Source organism: Poeciliopsis prolifica, unplaced genomic scaffold (genome assembly GCF_027474105.1).
Source record: "Poeciliopsis prolifica strain line A6 unplaced genomic scaffold, Auburn_PproV2 SCAFFOLD066, whole genome shotgun sequence".
In the NCBI taxonomy this organism is placed as follows: Eukaryota; Metazoa; Chordata; class Actinopteri; order Cyprinodontiformes; family Poeciliidae; genus Poeciliopsis; species Poeciliopsis prolifica.
The window spans coordinates 690,997-706,513 of NW_026562441.1; the positions used below are offsets into that span (position 1 = coordinate 690,997).

General features: G+C 38.2%; 1 protein-coding gene across 1 annotated transcript; it reads right to left on the reverse strand.

Moving 5' to 3' along the window:
* Positions 1-96: 96 nt before the first annotated feature.
* Positions 97-14,418, reverse strand: LOC129351432 (tyrosine-protein kinase Tec-like). Its single transcript, XM_055020291.1, is given in 19 exon segments — positions 97-903; positions 1,811-1,968; positions 2,771-2,791; positions 2,794-2,888; positions 2,954-3,018; positions 3,094-3,310; positions 3,459-3,630; positions 3,738-3,812; positions 4,000-4,133; positions 4,594-4,676; positions 4,859-4,942; positions 5,649-5,698; positions 6,234-6,441; positions 6,530-6,573; positions 6,847-6,975; positions 8,039-8,120; positions 8,764-8,868; positions 10,160-10,355; positions 14,342-14,418. Coding segments are annotated over 18 exon segments (1,944 nt in total). The 5' UTR covers positions 10,298-10,355; positions 14,342-14,418; the 3' UTR covers positions 97-819.
* Between the last annotated feature and the right edge of the window lie 1,099 nt (positions 14,419-15,517).

Consider the following 15,517-nt stretch of genomic DNA (forward strand, 5'->3'; position numbering starts at 1 on the left):
GTTATAAACAATATATTACAAAACACATTGTAACAGCAACATACGATTATTATAAAACAATGTTAACAGCAATATTGTTGCAGTATAATCTGTTATAAAGAATGTTGTAACCATGTTAAAAATATGTTACAAAGCAGCAATATGTTGCTTTACAGAGTAAAGCAACATATTGCTGCTTTGTAACTTATTGCCATTAATATATTGTTTATAACACTGTTGTGAAAAGTGTTATAAACATGTTACAAACCACAATATGTTGAAACAATGTGTGATTAGCAACAATGTTGCTTTTAAAAAAGTTTAAAAGGTTTAACCAAAAAACTGTCAAAAACTGGAGAGTTTAAACTGCTGGCAGGCCACAAAATTTATTTAGTTAAGAATATAAAAATTTGTTTCTGATTTTTGTGTTAGGTGTCACTCAAGGGCTGGTTTTAAATAAAAATCAGTCTGTGCTGCGGTTAATCCAAACCTCGACTTGTGAGTTTCTTTACTTGCAGTAAGAACTCCAACAAGCAGAAGAAAGGAAGCCATTTATTTCCACCCAACATGTTGAAACACCTGGCTAAGCCTCTGCAGTCAGTGAGCGTCGCTCAGGTCCAGTTCGCCGTCCTGAATCGGGTTCAGCAGAGACGCAGCAGCTGATGAGCAGATGTGGTCGGTTCCTCTCGCGCCTCGACGTTTCATCGCGTTAAGCAGCATTAATGTGCAGGTTGCTATCCTTCCGTTTGTGGTTTTAAAATATAAACACCACAAAGCCTTTGGAAAGGTTGGGACAGCAGGTGCGTCTTCAGCCAGGATCCTGAGCATCATCCTGGATGCTCAGGGTGAAAAAGTACCGTCGTCCTCCAAAACGTCTGAGAGCATCAGGCAAAGCTGAGAGAAAGACGGACGCTCATCCGGCCTCTGCAGAGAGAAAAGTAAAACTTCAGAAACGTCCTCTAGAAAAACAGAGCAGAATCTGGAACTCTTAAAGGGCCGGTATGCATTTTCCAACCTCATAGAGCCATTTTATACAACAATAAAGTAACTGTGTTGCTCTGTGGAACAACGCCAAATGGAGCAAAGCCCAAAACTTTCCCAAGTGTTTTTTATCTAGATTATAGTGCAAATATCTCAGTACACTTGAAATTAAAGTTACCTGTTAACTTACAGGTAACTTTTCATGCAGGAGATTATTTTAGTATGAAATATTTACAGTTCAGTTAACATTGATGGAAGTTTGAACAATAATTTCTTACATCACCAGTTTTTACAAAACAGAAAACAGGAATGTTTTAAAGGAAATAAACACATTTCTGTTCAGGCTAAAAAAAAAAAATCCTTTTATCTACAAACATAAAATGAATCTCTAGTTTCCTTTTGAATTCAAAGTTAAGAATTGAAATAACAGAACAGTCCAACAGATGGCGCTACACATTCAATAATGAATAACCAGCTCTGTAAATAAAGCCTTTTATTATTAAACACACAAAAATATTAGTGATAATTTTCATCTGTCGTCCATTAAAAACATAAAAATTATGCAATTAATATCATTTACAGACAGCAATGTCAGACACATTGTGAAAAGTATATTCAATAAAAAAGCAGATAAAACATAAAAACTCATTCAACTTCTGTCAACAGTCAGAATTTCTTTTTAGATTATTTTTTTAAACTAAAAATATATCTGATTATTTACTTGAATACGTTTGTTTTTGTCAACTCCGTGTTAAAACAGCATCTAATCTGAGCTGTTTGCTCTGTGAGTCAGTGAAGCAGAAAAAGGCTGAGGGAGCAGACAGACATTTCTCTTTTTCCTTCCACTTACGTTGTTCCAACAGAGCTGCATGATGTCGTACAGGGCGGGCGCCGCCATCTTGGGCCGGAACAGCCGATGCCCGTTGGTGACCATGGCAACCACTTCGTGATTGAGTCTTTGGTCGAACGGCATCTGGCCCTCTGTGAAGACCTCCCACATCAGCACACCTGGACACAGACACAAGCATGTCAACGTCGTCAAAGAGATGTTGATTTTAACTCAAAGACGTTTAGACATCAGAAAACGAAGAGACAAAAGAAACATCGCTTTTCAAATAACGATCAGAACCGATCCAACCCAAGACTCTCGTTGTGTTTTTCCAGGTTTTGTTTCTCTGACACCATCGATATACGCTAACATGCTAATATGCTAATAGCAGAGCTAAATTTCAATTTAGCACTTTTGCTAACTTTGAAAACAACGCATTATAATTTCTTTAAAATGCGTAATTATTTAGTAAACTTTCAGATGGATGAAGTTCAACATCTGTGTTGACATTTTTGTTATCAACTGTTGAAAATCCTTCATGCTCTTATTTTGAAATATGGGATGCTTCTCTTTTTCCCCCTATTTAAAACTACAAACATACAAGAACAAAATAAAACAGACAGCAGAGAAAAAGATATAAATACAAACAAAATATCTCCGGGTAAAATAGAAAATGTAAATTATAATTTCAAATTTAAACTGGGCATAGACGGTGCATATATAATTTAAACTTAAGTTAGCACTTTAGTCTCTGCTAGTCTAGCGTTAGTTTATGCTCACTTTAGCATTAGCTTCTGCTAACTTTCTCATTAGCTCCTGCTAGCCTAAGCATTAGTTTCTGCTAGCTTTAGCATTAGCTTCCTCTAATGTTTATTTGTTGTTTTATCACAATTAACGCTGACTTACTTAAGAGTGAGATTCTCAGCTCTGTTCTGGTGTTGATGTGTAAATGTGTTGCTCTGTGGTTTTAGCGTTTCTCACCGTACGACCAGACGTCCGATTGCTGCTGAACTTGCAGTAGTTAAAGACCTCAGGCGGAGACCACTTCACAGGAAACTTGGCACCTTTGGTGCTGGTGTACTGGTTGTCCAAGACGTACCTGCAAGAGGAGCGTTTAATGGCCGCAGATTTGTGTGAGTGATATGAAAATAATCAGAGTCTTACCTGGCCATGCCGAAGTCAGAAACCTTCACCACCATAGCGTCGTTCATCAGGCAGTTCCTGGCCGCCTTCACAAGACAAGCAGCTCATAAATGACAGCAGCAGAGGTTGCAAAGCCCCAGTCAGAAGCAGAAGAGACGTACCAGGTCTCTGTGGATGAAGCTGTTTTCCTCCAGGTACTCCATGCCCTCGCAGACGTCCAGGCACATGTCGAGCAGCGACCCGGGGCTGAAGCTGCCGCGCCGCTGCCTCAGGTAGTTCACCAGGCAGCCCTGCTGCATGAACTCTGTGACGATGTAGATGGGCCTCTGCTGGCTGCAGACGCCGTACAGCTGCACCAGCTTGGGATGGGACAACTTCCTGGAGAGACGGCAAGAGAATGAGCCGCCCGTCATGAGGAAATCCAGGCTTTTGGGTTCATTCACATTAACCCTCTGTATTCTGCTCTGTTTGTTTGCCAAGTAAACCACTCTAGTAATTCTCGTTTTGGTTGTTTTCTGGTCCTTACATCATGAGTTTGGCCTCTTCGATGAAGTCCTCCTCGTACATGGCGCCCTCCTTGATGGCCTTAATGGCCACCTTGTGCTGAGACCTCCACATGCCGAGCCTCACCTGGCCGTACTGACCGCAGCCCAGCTCCTTCATGAAGGTCAACTCGCTCGGGTTGATCTCCCACATCTCTGCAGATACAACACATGCAGGGTTAAACCAAGAGCAGGTGAAGGTAAAAATACTGTAAACTAAAGTCTGAAATAAAGATTGAAGATAATCTGGCTGTCCCACTCACCGTAGCTGAAGCCTGCCGTCGATGGACCTGACTTGTCCTGCTTTCCTACAGGATATCTGAGCCTGGCTGCAAGACCTGAAGAAGAACAAATTCACACATAAATGATCTGCTATTCAAATATTTAAAGAGGCAATAATGAATATTTATAGTTCACTCTACTATATTATCTTTAGTTCCTACAAAAATGCTACATGTATCAAATACAACTTAATAAATTAAATTGGGCCTCGGCTAAGCTCCGTTCTGCTGGGCTTTTTGTTACCGGCTCCGTTGTGGCTGTGGTACTCGATGAGTTCAGGGATGGAGCTGAACATGTGTTTCTCAGCCAGGTAAAACATTTTGGGGGAGCACTGCGTCTCTTTAATGTGATAATGTTTAATCATTGGACCTCCTTTCCTATAAAACACAATAAAACAGCAGATCAGAGGGAGAAAGAAACAATCCACGTTGAACTGAAGCCGGACCGTTTGGTCTGTAAGCAAAACTCACTGCATATCTTTACTATGTGTTACAACGGCCTAGTCCAAACCTAAGTCTGAGGTAGACATTGTTGTTCAGAGATGTTTCTTGTCCAACTTTTAATTAAACTTTGGCTACATTGCAAAGAAAAATGGTTGAAATCTTAAACTGGTCGAGACAAAACTTCAAAATTAATACTCAATACGACTGAGGTTTGGTTTAAGTACCAAGTTTAATTTTAATTTTAAAAATGGCCTAAATCCAGTCAAACCAGAGGTTTAAAAACATCTAAACAGCTAAATATTAATCATAGTAACCAGCAGAAGTTTTGTCAAGAGTCTAAAACAGACAAAACCAACAGAAACCAAGTCAAATTCAGGCTGACAGGGATTATTACCCAGATCCTGCTTTGGTGTAAAGAGAGACTGTGTATGTCGACGGGAGGCTGGAGTCTCTCACAATGAAGGCTCCTTCTTTGTCCTGCAGGGGGCGACAAACACAAACAAACCAAAAATATTGGTCATTTTTTGTTAACAGATAAATTGATTGATATTTAACTGAGGAGATTTAAATCAAAGCTTCTGCGTTTGAATCACGAAGGTTTACGTTTGATAAAATATTAAAAGTAAAGAAGCAGAAAATAAACAATAATAAAGACTGACCTCCTTCCTCAGCAGCTCCTCAGCCATGTTCCTGTTTACTCCTTTACTGTACCACCTGAAACAAACATTATGAGACTTTTATCACTTCCACACTTAATCTGAGAGATTACCTTATATTTTGTAATAAATGTCAACCTAAATGTGACTTTTATTTTTAGAAAAATGCATGACAAATTCAAAATAAGTGATAAGTTCTTGTGAAACAAAAACAACTTTCTATATGCAGGTGAGGAATGTTTAGGTTCATATTTGTAGTCAAATATTTATATTTATATTTACAGTAAAAGTAGTACATAAAAAGCACAATAATACTTTAGCAATACTAGCAATATTAATAATGCTATTTGCAAACAAAGTTATTGAAAACCTTGTTCTTGTCTGTTTTTTTTCTCTTCAAATCCAAAACTTTATATATTGGGGGAAAAGTTGCTTGTAGAAACAAACTATTGTTTTTATAGCATCTCTTTGTTTTATCCTGATCAGTTAATGAAATAAATTCACATCAAAAACTTAAGAAAAATGTTTAATGTTAATAAATAATGAAATTTAACAAAAACCACATGTGCAAAACTGCTGGCAGTCCTGCTGTTCCTTCTACACCAGCTGGAAATAAAAATAAGCTTCAGTTTAAGTAGCAACAGTCATTAAAGTGAACTTTTACATTCATTAAATACAGAAAACCTTTTGTCACAAAATTTATGATCACGCGAGTTAAGAAAGTTAATGACTAATGAGAGCTGCAGCAGGTTTCAACTTTGAACCAGGAAACATTTGAGCCACTTACGAGAACTGCACCAGGTTCCCACGTTTTCTCCGACACGTAGTTACTGGGGATGTATCCTTCCTCCCTGAGGAACAAACCCACAAAAATCTGGTTTAAAAAGTGGGAAAAAATCTACTTTATTCTGCACAAAGTGTCATTTTTTAACTGGAAATCTGGTTAATTTAACCACTTTGCCTACTGAAGCGTCCAGCTCTTTAAACTGAGACAATACACTGTAAAAACAGAAAACCTTGCCAAATATTTTTGCTCTAATTTCTAGTGCAAATATGAAATGAGACAAAACTAACTTATAAGTGACTTTTCAGCAAGATAAAGGAGTTTGTTTTAGATAAATAATTCCTTAATATTGATGAAAAATGTTTTATCATGAGTGAAATAATCTGCCAGTGAAATATTGCTTTTGATCAATATTAATGAATTATTGATTTAGAACAAGCTTTCTATATCTTGCTGAAAAGTTTCTGGTTAGTTTTGTCTTAATTGGAAAATATGACCCTTTATTGCAGATGATTTTCGCTCTGAATGCCAAAAAGGCCAAAAGAATGACAAAGTTTAGCCAAAATGGCGGACAGTTAGAAGGTTTTGCGTGACCTCTGTGTGACCTCTCACCGTACTCGTTGCGTGCCCTGAACCAGTTGACGTCACATTTCTCCAGGATGACGTACTCTCTGCCGCGGACCAGCTTCAGGTCGTGCGGCTCCATGCCTGGGAAGTCGTAGAGAGCCACCACCACCTCCTCCTCCTCCTCCTCGTCATCCTCGTCTTCGTCCTGCGGGACGGGAGGCGGCCGCGGCCGGCGCTGCGGACAGCAGGGCGGAGTGTTTGCGTCAGCATCTCTGCTGCTCCTGATTCATCGGCTGCTGCCGCTGCTCGTTTTGTTTACTCACCGTGTTTCCCTGTCCAGGAATCGGAGGCAAAGGTTTTCTGGAAACTAGAAGAAGAGGAACAGAAACCGACAGTGAAGCAGAAAGTTTCAACGTTTCTGTTTCGTCTTTACTGGCTGGATCACTGTGACCTTTGGCCTCAAGCTGAATGTTTCTCAAGAAGCTTTAAATGTCACACGTTACACTTATATATAAATAGCATTTTCCTTCCACTCATCTTTCTATAAACGTGCATATAGTTGCACCATAGTTGACTAAATGGATTGACTGATGGATGACGCAGCGTCACACTGAACAGGAAGCCGTGCGGCGGGTCTTACTGTCTCCTTGCAGGTTGTACTCCTCGCAGCCCAGCGCCTGTTTGTCTGCCTGGCGGCAGCAGAGCCACTGGCCCTCCAGCCAGAACTGGGGGTGAAACTTCAGCAGCACGACTGGGTTGTGTTGGATCTCTGGAAGCAGCAAACAGAACAAAAAGACCATGTGAAGGAGAAATTAAGAATAATGGGATTTTTCTGCTGTATTAATCATTTTTTGTCTTTATGAACAAATTAAGTCGGTATAAATTTAGTTTCATGCTTCGTGTTCGATATCAAAACGTATAAAGTGACCGACTGCAGCAGATTTGTGTTTAAAAATCAAACCGGATCAGTCTGCAGTCAGAGTCCACTTCCTGCCAAACTAGAGGTTTGAGCTAAAAAGAAAGAAAAGCGACAGCGCAGTGGAAACAGAGGGGGCTGCAGAGAAACCAGCCTCACAGTGCGGTTCCAAGTGTGAAAACGTTTCAGCGTGACATCAGAGATCCGCCCTCAACGCCACGATCATCAGAACGACATCAAACAAAAACATTATGGAGGTGAACAGAACCTCATCCGGTCCAGAAGCTGCAGAACATCGGCGTCCATTACTGCCCGACAGCAGGGAGGTTAAAGGCGACACATTACGCTTCCTAAGACCCAAAAGTACTTGGCAAGATTTTGTACTTTTTAAAAAATAAATGTGATGCATTTTAAATATGACTAAATATAAATAAGTGAAATAAAATAATTAACTTACTGCTAAAAAACAACAAACATCAGCTGGTTGATTTTCCTGTGTTTTTAGAAGCAGAACAGACCAAAAAGGGAACAAAAATGTGAATTTCGCATAAAAATCCCCCTTTAAACCCATTTCTGATTTCCAACAGCAGCCTGGCAGATGACTTCATTGATCAAATATCTGATATAAAATCTACAAGAAAAAAATCCATGAAAACTTAAATTTTTAATCAACGATTTGGAGTTAAATTCTGCAGAAAAATCCAATAATACAAAAGTGCTGATGAGGGCAGATGGGAAATAAACTGATGGAGAGAATTTTCTTTCTTTGTCCAAACCTGGAAAACACTTGAATCAACTTCCAGACTTTTCCAGGTAACCTTTAACCCCTGGCATCCTTCAGTGGTTTTAAACCATCTTGGTTTTTCTCATCTGCTAAACTTTCAGTTTGACTGGTTCTTGTTTTTATTTGACCCACCATTTTTGAGCATCAGGACCCACTGACTTCTGCTCTTCTGAGTGGGAGCGAAAACATACAGCGTGTTGGTATCGTACACAACCTGGACACAAACACAGAAACATTCAGGAAGATTTGATAAGATGTGGCAAATATAAATAAGATTGTCCAAACGTTTGGTCCAAATCGTCGAGGTTTGAACAAAAAAGGCCTGAAAATATTCTTGTTCCTCCTCAGCAATAAACTAAACATGCAGTACTTTAAATAAAGTGGTCAGACTTGATGTGTGAATTATTATATTGTAGCCAATTTAAAATAAATTCTTCTAAAACCAGTTTAGACTTTAAAAGTCTCTTTCTTTTGTGGAATGGAGGAACTGAGGAAAGAAAGCACATTAATGTGATTCAGTAATGAGATAAAAATCCTGGGAAAATAAAAGTTAAAAGTGAAATGATAAATCCAGTTAACAGAGTTTGGCCTGTTTACGGTCAGCTGGTCTGACCAGGAAGCTGTGAAGGTGGAAAAAGGACGTTTGTAGGTGAGAGACTTGTGGGAGTGACTGCAGCTTCGTTGAGCCGAAACGCTGATCTGCAGGTTAAAGCAGCTGCAGCTGGGCTCTGCCAGCAGCAGGTTTTCTCTGATTGTTATCTTGGCGCAGACGCATGACGCCGTTTCATCTCCAGTCGTGACGAGATCGTCAGTTTTCATGGTGTTTTAGCAGAATGCAGCCGTGCTGCGTGTTTTACCTGGAACGGGTATTTGTTCTGGCAGGGGATGATCCCACCTCCATTCTTCACGATTTCCACACATCTGATGCGGCTCAGCTCCACCGAGCCCCTCTTGAACTTCTTCTGTTGATGGAAAAAATGTGTCAGAAATGCTTTTTCTGCTTCTTCACACTAACATGTTGCTGTCAGCCGACAGACACGTTGGTTTCTGAGCTGGAGTTTATCAGATGAGTAATAAGCCAACGCTCGTTTCATTTCTCTCATTTTTTTTAACTTGATGATGATGATACATAAAAAAACCTAAAACTGTCATTTCCTCTAGAACAGTTTTTGATTTGGTTATCTGCCTCACTGTAGAGACACGTGGGCGTAAAACTGGATTTCTCTCAAACCAAACTGTCACTGGTGTACAGTAAAATAAAATGTTTAGATAGAAACTGAATCCTTTTAGATCTACATGGATGATTTCTGCATAGATTTAAGCTTAAAATGATAACAAACTTGAAGCTGAACATTCAGAATCACATAAAGACGATTACAAAATCAGTCTTCTATCGCCTTCCAGACCTCTCAGGTTCTGGTTCTGGTACTGCTCTGCATCCCCAGAACCAGAACAAAATATGGAGAATCAGCTTTCAGCTTCACAAATCTGCGTTAACAAACCACAAATGTGGAACAAACTTCCAGAAAACTGCAAAAGAGCTGAAACCCTGAGTGTCTTTAAGTCAAGACTAAAAACCCAGCAATAAATTAAACATTGGCCAACATTTTTAAGTGTATTTGCTTCATGAGAAACATTGTGGATGCACTGAAAACATCAAAAAAACTTATCGAATAAATGTGTCTGATTTCTACTTCAATATTTTCTTACACTTAAAAGAGACAAACTAACTTAAAAGTAACTTTTCAACAAGAAATCTTACTTTTCCGTCAATATTAAGGAATTATTTTACTTCAAAAAGTCCCATTTCTTCATGAAAAAATACTTTTAAGTTGGTTTTGTCTTCTTTTAAGTGGAGGAAGATATTTGCACTAAAATGTAGACCAGAAATTCTTGGTAAGACTTTGTGTTTTTGCAGTGTAGGCCTGTCATCATGATACATTTTACAGGACAATAAATTGTCCCAGAAGTTACTGCGAATAAATAATAATATTGTTGTTTTGACACCATCGTAATACAACGGTGACGGGATAATAAAAATGCTAAAAAAATCTAAAAGTAAACAAAATAACACAAACAACAAATAAAAAAAGAAATTAGTTGAGACCAAAACTGAAGACTTTTTTTATCATCCAGTTTTTTGTATTAAGAGAGAAACAGTAAATCAAACAAATGGAAATTATTGATTCAGTTTTAATTTCTCTCGCGATTAATTTATGTCTTACTGTGACAGTAAGAAATAAAAACAGCGACCTCTGGTTTCCCTTCGTAGTACGTCAGCCTGGTCTTGGTGAGGACAAACACTCGTTCCTTGTAGTTCAGCGGCGACGTCCTTTTCTTCTGCTGCGAACGCTTGATTAGCGTCTCCTGCAGTAGCGGATCGGCACTCATTCTGGCTCCACCTGCAGCATCTGTCCGTGGCGCTACGCCGCGAAGGGACGGAGCTGGGCTGAGAGGAAATACAACGTATCACTTTTATGATTTTATTATTAAAACAATCAATAAACTTTATATTCTAACATTTAACACTGCAACTAGAAGACATTTTAAATATGCAAAATAACATCAGAAACAACAAATAATGGAGACAGAACTCTATAAACTAATTTATCCTTAAAAAAAAGGGCAAAATGAGGCCAAAGCACATGAAGTAAAATTGCTCTAAATGCACCAGAATTGGACAATTAGCCATTTTATTGTTCCCTTAAAATCTGGTCAGTTTTTCGTCTTCAACTTCCTCCATTTTGGTTTCACAGCTACAAAATGTCCCTGAGAAAATAATCTCACTAATGTGGTCACTGATTCCCATGAGTCTCTGTCAGCTGGTGACATATTTCCTCCTGAGAGACGCGAAAATGTTCAACCTCATCCTCAGGGGTCAAAGGTCATGAGTGCCAGCTGAGGAGGAGGCGTTCACAGACCCAACAAGAGGAAAGGTTCCCAGTTTAAACTCACTTTTCACACATTTACCTCAGATCCAACTGAACCAGTTAAACTCCAACAGAACCAGTTTCACTCGCAGAATTTCCACTGGCTATAAATATATGTAAACTGAAATTAGTCAACATTACTGATTTGTTGGCCTGTCATGGTAGCAAATTGTACTAGACGATAAATTGTCCCAGAAATTATCGCGATAAACGATAATATTGTTTTTTCAACTGATTCAACAGTAATAATGGCATAATAATAATTTCAAAACGCGTTCTTAAAGATCAATAAACTTTAAATTCTGATGAATATTAAACACTGGAAATGGAAGAAATCTGAAATATTCAGAATAAACAAACAACCAAAACTAAATTGAATTATAAAGTATCTGAAAATAAAACTGTCCTTCAAAAAAAAGAAGTTTTTAGTTAAAACACCAGACTGAAGACTTTTCTCTTGGGAGAAAGTGAAAAACAATAAATTATACAAATGGAAATTATTGATTTTGTTTCAATTTGTCTTGTGATAAATTGATTTATTACAAGACAAACTAGAAACTAGAAACCAGATGAACATGGGAAAGAATGGAACATGCCTAGCGACACTAATCTGTGTATCATCTGCATAGTTTTGACAAATAATCTTATTTCCTGTAATAACCTGAGTGAGTCTGAGCAAAAAGATACACTGCCAAATATAAAACCTTCCCTAGAAATTTTGCTCTAACTTAAATATCTGACTACACTTAAAATAAAACTAACTAACCTTTAAGTAACTTTTACCAAGACATAGAAGCTTATTTTAAGTTTTTAAAAAAATCCTTAATATTGATGAAAAACTGTTTGTTCCATTGGAAGATAAATTCACTAGAAAGATGAAAAATGTTTTGTTACAACGGAAATAATCTGCCAACAGAAACAAAACTTCTTGTTTTAAGTGTAATCAAATATTAAACCAAAACATAAGATGCTGTGTTTTTGCAGTGTACCGAATAAAGGGTCCTGGCATTGAGCCCTGCGGGACTCCGCATGTTATGAGACTTTACCTACTGAAACAAATAAATCCCTGTTCTTCATGCTAAGGAATTATTAACTTAAAACAATCTCTTACATCTTGGTGAGAAGTTACTAGAAAGTTAGTGCACTTCACAAAAAAAAGGACGAAACTAGAAACCAGATGAATATGGGAAAGAATGGAACATGAGAAACACATGCAATCTGACAAAATATCTGTAAAACTCTAAATAATTATAATAATAATTCATGTAAAACTTTGTGTTTGCACATTGTGGATTACATTGTTTGCAGATGATATTACGATATATTAGAGTGTTGAGAGAAGAAACTCCCACCATAACCACACGTCTATGATCTAAATCCAAATTATCTTAACATGGTGAAGCTGCATATTTGATCCCAACAGAGGAAGGAATGTGATGAATCGACCTGTTGGCCTCCAACCCAAAGCGATTCCAACGTCCATCAGCACCGCTGATAAGACAGAAACTCGATTATTACTTCCTTCCTCAGAGAAAAATGTCATTTCTAGGTTTGTAATCACGACTATCAGTTTTTTATTCAGCTGGATAAAAAAAGAAACTCACTTCCTCAACAATGAGGACAGAGAAGCAGCAACCGCTGCAGCCGCCAATCATATTTAAGACTTAAATTTACTGAGCAGAAGTTGCTTATTTTACAGGATTGATGAGAACAGGGGTAAAGAATGGCTGCATGACCACAACAACAATAAATCAGGATAAACGAGCCGCTCAGAACCGCCGGTCGGGTCGGCAGAGACCCGTCGCAGCTCAGAAAGGCTGGAGGAAAAGGAAATGCATTTTTTAAATCCTGCTTAAAAACAGCCTCCAACAGGAAGAGCCAGTTTTACTGATAACAACGTTCAACTCCAGAAACATTTAAAGTGTTTCACCTTTAATTCACCAGGAGACTCGTCTCTTTAAAAAAAAACAGGAAAGTTTTTAAATTGTTTTGGACCAAACTGAATCTTTTTGGTCGATGCCAAGTTATGAAACGGAAATTACTCTTGCATAACAAACTTTAGTCATGACTAACTGGAGTTGGTTTCAACAATGTCTCCAGAACTTTTGACTGAAACGTTTGACTGAAATGCCTCAAACACATTTTTACTCCCATTTCTGAAGGAAGTTTTACCTTTTGATGCAATTTGGCTGAAATGTGCAAAACTTCTGCAGAAAAGAGCTGAAATCTTAGTATTTGCATATAATTATTATTCATAGTAAATAACAAAGTTACAGTTTTTAAATCAGGATTTCATTCATTAATGAAGGAAATGAAAACTGTCCAACCGAACGTCGCTCTACATGAAAACTTCATTGCCCTCTGAACTGGAAAACAAGTTGTGCAACAATCGGCAACAACGGTTGCCCTCAACTTATTTCAGGAACTGAAGAGTTCAAAGTTGTTTAAATTGTTTCCAAATTCAATTTAAAAAATACTTTATTGATCCTGAAAGGTCATTAAATGTTTTTGGGACTCATATAATCTGAGTTTCTTCAGGCAGTTGTTGTGGTTGGTTGGAAGGATCTCCAGCAGCAGTCAGTATCATAGCGATGTCGAAGAAGCCTCTGACTGAAGACAGTCTAATGTCACGCAGTAGACATGATATTGCAAATAAACCAGAAAAAATCCAGGATAGCGAAGCTTCTTCTGCGGCCCTCTTGACTCTCAATCAATCAAACCAAAGCAGTTTTTATCTTTATAATGCCAAATTTAAAAAATGTAAGATTTATTAAATATTAAAAGTACTTAATGCAGCGATTTATTACAGTTTTAACAGATTTTTAATGGGCTTTATCAAAATATTCTGGTAGAAATTGTGTTTGACATCCCTAATTAGATTAAATATTTAAACACGAACATGGGAGCAAAGATCAGGTCAAAATATCAAATCAGAAACTTCAGAGTAACTGAAGCTTCACCAAACCCAGCGATCCGCTCAAACACCACGTCCTCCTGTGACGTCATCAGCAAACCCACCTTTCGTTGTTGTTAGTTTTTGTTTACATACTTTTAAAAAAATCATATTTCTGTTATTTACTGTGGAGGAAACCAAGACTTCTCCACCCAGCTGCGTTTATGGTTGTAGAGATTAAAGTCATAATTGCTTCAATCTGAGTCATTTCAGATTGAAAACATTGAAATCAAGTGTCTGTGGGAGTCACGCGCGCAGGTCTCAATATGATTGACTGAAATTGTTTCCGACGGCATTTGAACGCAGCAGCAGCAGCGTGTTCGCACCTGTCCGCAGGTGTTAAGAGTTTACATCCGATCACAAGCAGAAACAGAAAAACAACAGAGTGGAGCCTGGATCGATGCCTCTGATTGATCAGCTCTGGCTCACTGATCAGACTGACGGATTTTCAAAGTTCTGACTTGTTTGGGTTTCCCACGCCGCAAGAGAACGTTCAGAACCGAACCGGCCCGGTTCTGTCGGACTGTGAAGCGGTAAAATGTTCCGTCTTACCTCGACGCGTCATGCTCCGGGTCGCAGCCGAACCTCTGGACTCGCGACGCGACGTGAAGCAGCAGGATGGAGGAAATGAAGAGGGAGGGGAGGAGCGGACACGCAGCGACACGCCACGCCACGCAACGCCACGCCACGCACGCAACGCAACGCCACGCGCACTGAATAAAACACACAGATAAACTTCTTGCTGCGCCGCCGCAAAGTCACATAAAGAGCGGAAGGAAAAAAGGGTCACAGTGTGAAACTGGAGCACAAATGAAGATTCACTGTGAGAAAAATGTTGGTTATAAATTTACCAGGAAGTCAAAGTTTAATGGAGGATTTTAATTAGTTAATGAATTATTTTATTATTAATTTCTGTTAAGTAGTTTTGACAAATTAAGTAACAAATAAAATTCTAAAGTCTTTATGTTCGTATAATTTCCACCTGATTTTCACCATTTATTCTTGTAATGTTTTATATTTATTCTTAAAATATTATGACTTTTTTTCTTGTGTTTTTTCAATTTTTTCTCAAAAAATTATACTGTTCTTGTAACATTCTGGCATTATTCTCATAAATTATGATTCTATTTTTGTAATGTTAGTATTGGATTCTTTTTGTTTGGATAAAAAATATTTAAGGAACCACCTTGTTGAGTTGATATAAAACCGACTATGTTTAAACATCAACAGATTAGTGGTAATAAGAAGCCTAAATGTTGCTCAACCCCAACATCTGTCCTTGCAGACCAACAGGAAACCTTTTCTGCAGGCGGTTTCACTTCCATTCCTGGAGGTTCAGCGAACAGCAACTTCCTGTCTGACCTCACAGAGTCATTAGATTCAAGATTTACCAACCAAACCAAAAGCTACCACTAACATTAGCAGTTTTTTAAAAAGACAGACCAGTTTTTGTTTATTTTGTTTGTTTTTAAGTACGGCATTCAGTCTCCTATCTGAGGAAAGACGAACCTAGCATGATTAGCATGATTAGCATGTGTGTTGAGAACCGGGAGAATTAAGCTAACAGCAAACAGAGCCCAATTAACAGCTGCTGACAGTCAAGAGATCAACTATTCAAGCTTTCAATTCTCCAAGTCAAATTAACAGCTAATTAGTCAAGCTAACAACAAGTTAAAGTCAAGCTAATATATTACATAAATTAAAACAATTGCTAATAAACATCTAAAT